The 5256-nt window shown below is 45.9% G+C and overlaps 1 protein-coding gene across 1 annotated transcript; it reads right to left on the reverse strand.

The window, feature by feature from the left end:
* Window positions 1–4128: 4128 nt before the first annotated feature.
* Window positions 4129–5256, reverse strand: LOC123039088 (uncharacterized). Its single transcript, XM_044462384.1, has 3 exons — window positions 5012–5256; window positions 4669–4840; window positions 4129–4470 (listed from the first exon to the last, which is right to left on the reverse strand). Exons 1-3 carry the CDS (start codon window positions 5254–5256, stop codon window positions 4129–4131), a joined length of 759 nt encoding a protein of 252 aa, XP_044318319.1.

Below are 5256 nucleotides of genomic sequence, written 5' to 3' on the forward strand. Positions count from 1 at the left end.
CTCGTGGGGTTCCGGAGTAGGGACGAGCTGTCCCGCCATCGGAAGACGATGGCCGACTCTCTTGGCCAGATACCCGGCCTCCCGAAGCTTTTTGATATCCTTCTCCCAAACGGTAGAGGCCATCCACTTGCCTCCTGCTCCGGATCCGGACATTTTCGGAAGACCTTTTTTGGGCGGAGAAGACGAACTCTTGGGTGCTAGGGCTCGAGCGAGGGGGAGTGTATGAGCAGAGGAAGAAGAAGGCGTGGGTGAAAAAGGGAGTCCTTATCCCCTTATAAAGGCAGCAAGGATCCTGCGCCTCCCCACTTGCCCGGTAAACTCGCTTATTCCCCAAGGGCCATGTTGATGGCGTGGTTGGGTTACCCACGCCCGTATTAATGAGAATCCCGTGATAAGGAGACACAATCTTTGCTTCGACAAGACGGGCCAACAAAACCGCCTCGCGATATGTGCGTTGGCTGGTTGAGAAAAACGGTTCGAATAATGACCGAGCCATGGCATGATGTCACGCTATATATGAAAAGTTGTCAGTAGATTAGATTTGTGGAATACTGTGCCCTCTACGGTGGTATGTGGAATTTGTTTGGCAGAGCCGGACACGACCTTCGTGTTCAGAATCTTCTATGGAGTATTCGGAGAAGGAACCCGCCTTGCAATGCCGAAGACAATCTGCGCGCCGGACTCATCGTCATTGAAGCCTGGTTCAGGGGCTACTGAGGGAGTCTTGGATTAGGGGGTCCTCGGACAGCCGGACTATATGCTTTGGCCGGACTGTTGTACTATGAAGATACAAGATTGAAGACTTCGTCCCGTGTCCGGGTGGGACTCTCCTTTGCATGGAAGGCAAGCTTAGCAATCCGGATATGTAGATCTACTTCTCTGTAACCGATTCTGTGTAACCCTAGCCCCCTCCGGTGTCTATATAAACTGAAGGCTTTAGTCCGTAGGACAGGAACAATCATAATCATAGGCTAGCTTCTAGGGTTTGGCCTCTACGATCTCGAGGTAGATCAACTCTTGTCATACTCATATCATCAAGATCAATCAAGCAGGAAGTAGGGTATACCTCCATCGAGAGGGCCCGAACCTGGGTAAACATCGTGTCCCCCACCTCATGTTACCGTTAGCCTTAGACACACAGTTTGGGACCCCCTACCCAAGATCCGCCAGTTTTGACACGGACAGTTGGCAAGTCAAATTAGTAACCAAGCAAACACTAGCCAATATTTGGCATTTGTCAAATGTTGGCATGCCAATTTTTGGCATCAAACCAATCATGCTCTTAGTCCCACCACGTATAAGTTCCCCATCTTCCTCGTTCCGAAGCCATGTCAAGTGAAGCAAGAGAGACCAAAGGGTAAAAACAATATCAAGGAGACTACACACCAGTAGATTATCATAAGTCACTCTATTATACACAATTCAATTAGCCCAACAAAGAACAAAAATGGTAAACAAATAAAAGCAAAAATTGGGATAGCATCAAATACCCACTGTTAATCCCAACACACCCCCAAAGCCCTAAACCACATGATAATCACAATTAACAAATGAAGAACATGTGTTGGGTCATTTAATTTGATAACAAAAGAAACCGATATGGGATCCCATACACCGTACATTTTCACAAGTTCTGCATTGTCATGATAAAAATAACTGCACAATTGCCACCTGAAAATTTGAATTCTTGAAGGAATCTTGGCTTTCTAGATCCGCTTATAATGGACTCTTTGTTCAAGCCATTGATAAATAGACTAGGTACTGGATTTCCTAGTTTTACTCAGGGTCCAAAGCACGCCATCAGTATTTTCATTAAGATCAAGGTGCCCTTCTCCCACTCACCCATAGTGAACATTTTTCCAACTCCATGGAAGATCATAATGTAGATAACAAAAAAAAAAATAAAGGGCCCTCCATTCGGAAGTAACTAGTGTGGCTTTTGTTCAAACCACGTCAGTTATGTGTGAATGGAGGTACTTGAATACTATTTATTAATCCTCGTAATAGTTAACGTCTCCAATATGATTTAACATTTATTGAAAAGAAACTTTCATATGCTTTATTTTTATAGAATATTTATGATGGAGTCCTTTAGATGTCCTTTAACTGTTGACGTGAGTTTGATTGAACAATAATAAATGGCAATTGTGATTCTTTTGAAATGCTTGTAAGTAACGTTCTGCTGAGCCATGAAAAAGGTAATATTCTACCGATCTTGAACTCCAACTTTAGGTTAAGGGAAATAACTCATATCAATTAATCAACACACAAATCAATTTAATTGTATTATAGACATTTTAACACACACCTCGGGAAAAACTTTAAGAATACGTCAACCGAAAGGAACGAAACTACAAATTCTCACGGATTCTGCACATAACTAATTGTTGAACAGTTTGTGTGCAGGGGCTATTTATGTTGTGTTGCGTGGTTCTCCTACTGGTTCGATAACCTTGGTCTCATCGCTGAGGGAAATACCGTTGTTGTGCTGCATCATCCCTTCCTCTTTAGGAAAAGACCGAAGTAGTTCTAGCAGACATCAGTTGTTGTGCTGCATCATCCTTTCCTCTTTGGGGAAATACTGAAGTAGTTCTAGCAGACATTAGTAACCAAGTTGTGCAAAACCAAGGCCGATTGGCCCCCTGTCAATGTATATACATGTCACAACCTGCCAGGTGTAGACAAGCTCTACCAATTACTATAAGAAGTTCTAGAAAATCACATTATTACATGCGTGTGCATTATTAAAGAGAACAATGTACTATATAATCAGCATGTGTGTGTGTGGTTCATTATGTATGGTTATAGTTAGCGGAAGGAATTTAACAACATGGTGTTTAGCATTTCCCTAAAAATGATATTTAGCATCTGTCCTTGAGATAGGATATAAATTTTGTTCAACATCATATGTCCTTGGCGCATGTCTGCAACCAGCATACCAAATTCACGCACATTGCAGAGACTGAGCTCAAGATGATAACGCAGATTATAGAAGCTATAACCCTAACAAATGAGGAATGCATTGGATTTATGGCATGTGGAAATCGAGAGAATTCAACACCGCCACGGTGTAGAGTTTGCTTTCACCAAATGGTTTCATTGATCCTTATGTGAAATCCATTTCTATATGCCATCTTCATCCTTTATTGGCGGATTTGGTAAGCCAAGAATGACCTGATTTTTTTGGGCATCCATAGCTCGGCCAGTGATACCATACGCCGAACCACGAAAAGGATTACTACATGGATAAAGAGATATGTAACTTTAGATAAGACAACCCTTCTCCCCTTTTGTTTCTTTCTCCTTATGCGACTTGTCTAGTTCTTTTTTCTTCTCTTCACTTTGTTTACCTTTTTTAGTCTTGTAATCCATGTAAGGCTTTTCCGATTCGGTTTCGGATTGAAATATTTTTTCCACGCGACCAAGACAAAATTAGATACATGGAAAGAAAAAAACTATTGGTCACATCGGACAAACTGTCAACATGTAATTAAGTTACACATCTTTATCTTGGCAAAGATGAACATCCAGCACATTCACCTTGCTCTAGGACATTTACATCTTCAAAACACTCTCACCAGAAAAATAAAAAATCTAGACACGAAAAAAGAAAGTGTATAATAGTAATTCTCATTTCACAACATACGACAAAAATAGCTAGGTTGTTCTTGGATTTCGCTACAAATCAAACGTTAGATTTTTTACCATGACATATCAAACATTTTCCCTGATAGCATCACTCAGGTAACTATCAGTGGCTAATAAAGTCCTGTAATACACAGCTTTGCAGGGTATGCCTATAGAACATGTTGATACAAAGACCATTTAGATCACTACATAGTCTTATGTGAGTTTACAGAGGGAGTACTAGTTACTTCAAATGGACAATAGAGGTAAAGAAGATATCCAGAATAAAAATTTCAGGAACTAGAATGAAATGCCTTGGCTCCAAGAGCACGACCAAGACCAAAGTTCTATCCTTATTAACGATGCCATTCATGCATCTTAACCATGCCAAAACTAAATAAAATGAGACGAGACGCATGACCATGCACTGCGCATGAGGATCCTCTCCTCACATATGGGAGAAAAACAACACGAAGAAGATGCTCCACGATCGGCGCCTCACTACAACTCGAACTCCATATCGTCCAAGAATGACATCATATCATCGAGGGGGAAGCTGGCGCTCGAGCTGGTGCCGGCGCCGTCGTGGCCACCAGTACTGTAGCCATTTCTATTATAGACCAGGGCGCTGTGGTCCCCCTCGGATCTCACCATGTTACGCCAACCCTCCTGCTGCTGCAACGCCTGATACATCGGCAGAGGCCCCATGTCGACGCTGCCGGTGACGTACTGCGCCTGGGGCTGGAAGACTGGTGGCTTCCAGCCCTCCTGCTGGTGCGGTGGCGCCTGATACATCGGCGGAGGCCCCATGTCGGCACTGCCGGCGATGTATGGCGCCTGGGGCTGAAAGACCGGTAGCTGCCCGCCCGCCTGCTGCTGCGGTGGCGCTTGATACATCAGGGGACATCGCATGTCCGCACTGCCGGTGACGTATGGCACTTGGGGCTGGAAGACCGACGGCTGCCCGCCTGCCTGCTGCTGCGGCGGCGCTTGATACATCGATGAAGGCCCCATGTTGGCTCTACCGGCGATGTATGGCGCCTGGGGCTGGAAGACCGGTGGCTGCCCGCCCGACTGCTGCTGCGGCGACGCTTGATACATCGGTGGAGGCCCCATGTTGACGCTGCCGGTGACGTATGGTACTTGGGGCTGGAAGACCGGCAGCTGCGGGTTGGTTTTAGCGATGCGCTCGACGAGGCTCTGGTGGATATCCCCCGACGTACAGCCAACACTGGCGACCTCCTCGGCGTTGAGGTTGCCACCGAGAATGGCCTTGTGCAGGAGGGCCCTGATGTCGCGGTCCTCACGCTCGCTTTGGAGCTTGTTGGCCTGGTGCTGGAGCTTGGCCAGGCACTTGGTGAGGAACTCCTCCTGGCTCATCGTGTTCTTTAACTGTGGCATGTTCGGCATGGCCTTGTACCGATTCAGGATTTCCACCACCTCGGCATGGGACGGGTAAACATACGGCTCCGATGCGCCCTCGTCATACACCAGAACGCAGGCCTTGGTGTTGCATAGGATGCCTAGCTCGCCTACCTTCTTCGTCAGGTAGTTGCGACGCGTCTCGTAGGTACGACGACGGGTGGAGTCCTTGCCGATGTACCGGAGGGGCACCTTCTTGCGAACCAT

Source organism: Triticum aestivum, chromosome 2B, assembly GCF_018294505.1.
Source record: "Triticum aestivum cultivar Chinese Spring chromosome 2B, IWGSC CS RefSeq v2.1, whole genome shotgun sequence".
In the NCBI taxonomy this organism is placed as follows: domain Eukaryota; kingdom Viridiplantae; phylum Streptophyta; class Magnoliopsida; order Poales; family Poaceae; genus Triticum; species Triticum aestivum.

Excerpts from the sequence above, each read along its gene's own strand:
- LOC123039088 (XM_044462384.1), bottom strand. The coding sequence starts at position 5,256 with ATGGTTCGCAAGAAGGTGCCCCTCCGGTACATCGGCAAGGACTCCACC. Across the intron at positions 4,841-5,011 it reads AACATGCCACAGTTAAAGAA|GGATATCCACCAGAGCCTCG; the intron begins CACGATGAGCCA and ends CTGTACGTCGGG. Across the intron at positions 4,471-4,668 it reads CACCGGTCTTCCAGCCCCAG|CCCCAGGCGCCATACATCGC; the intron begins GCGCCATACATC and ends CCGGTCTTTCAG.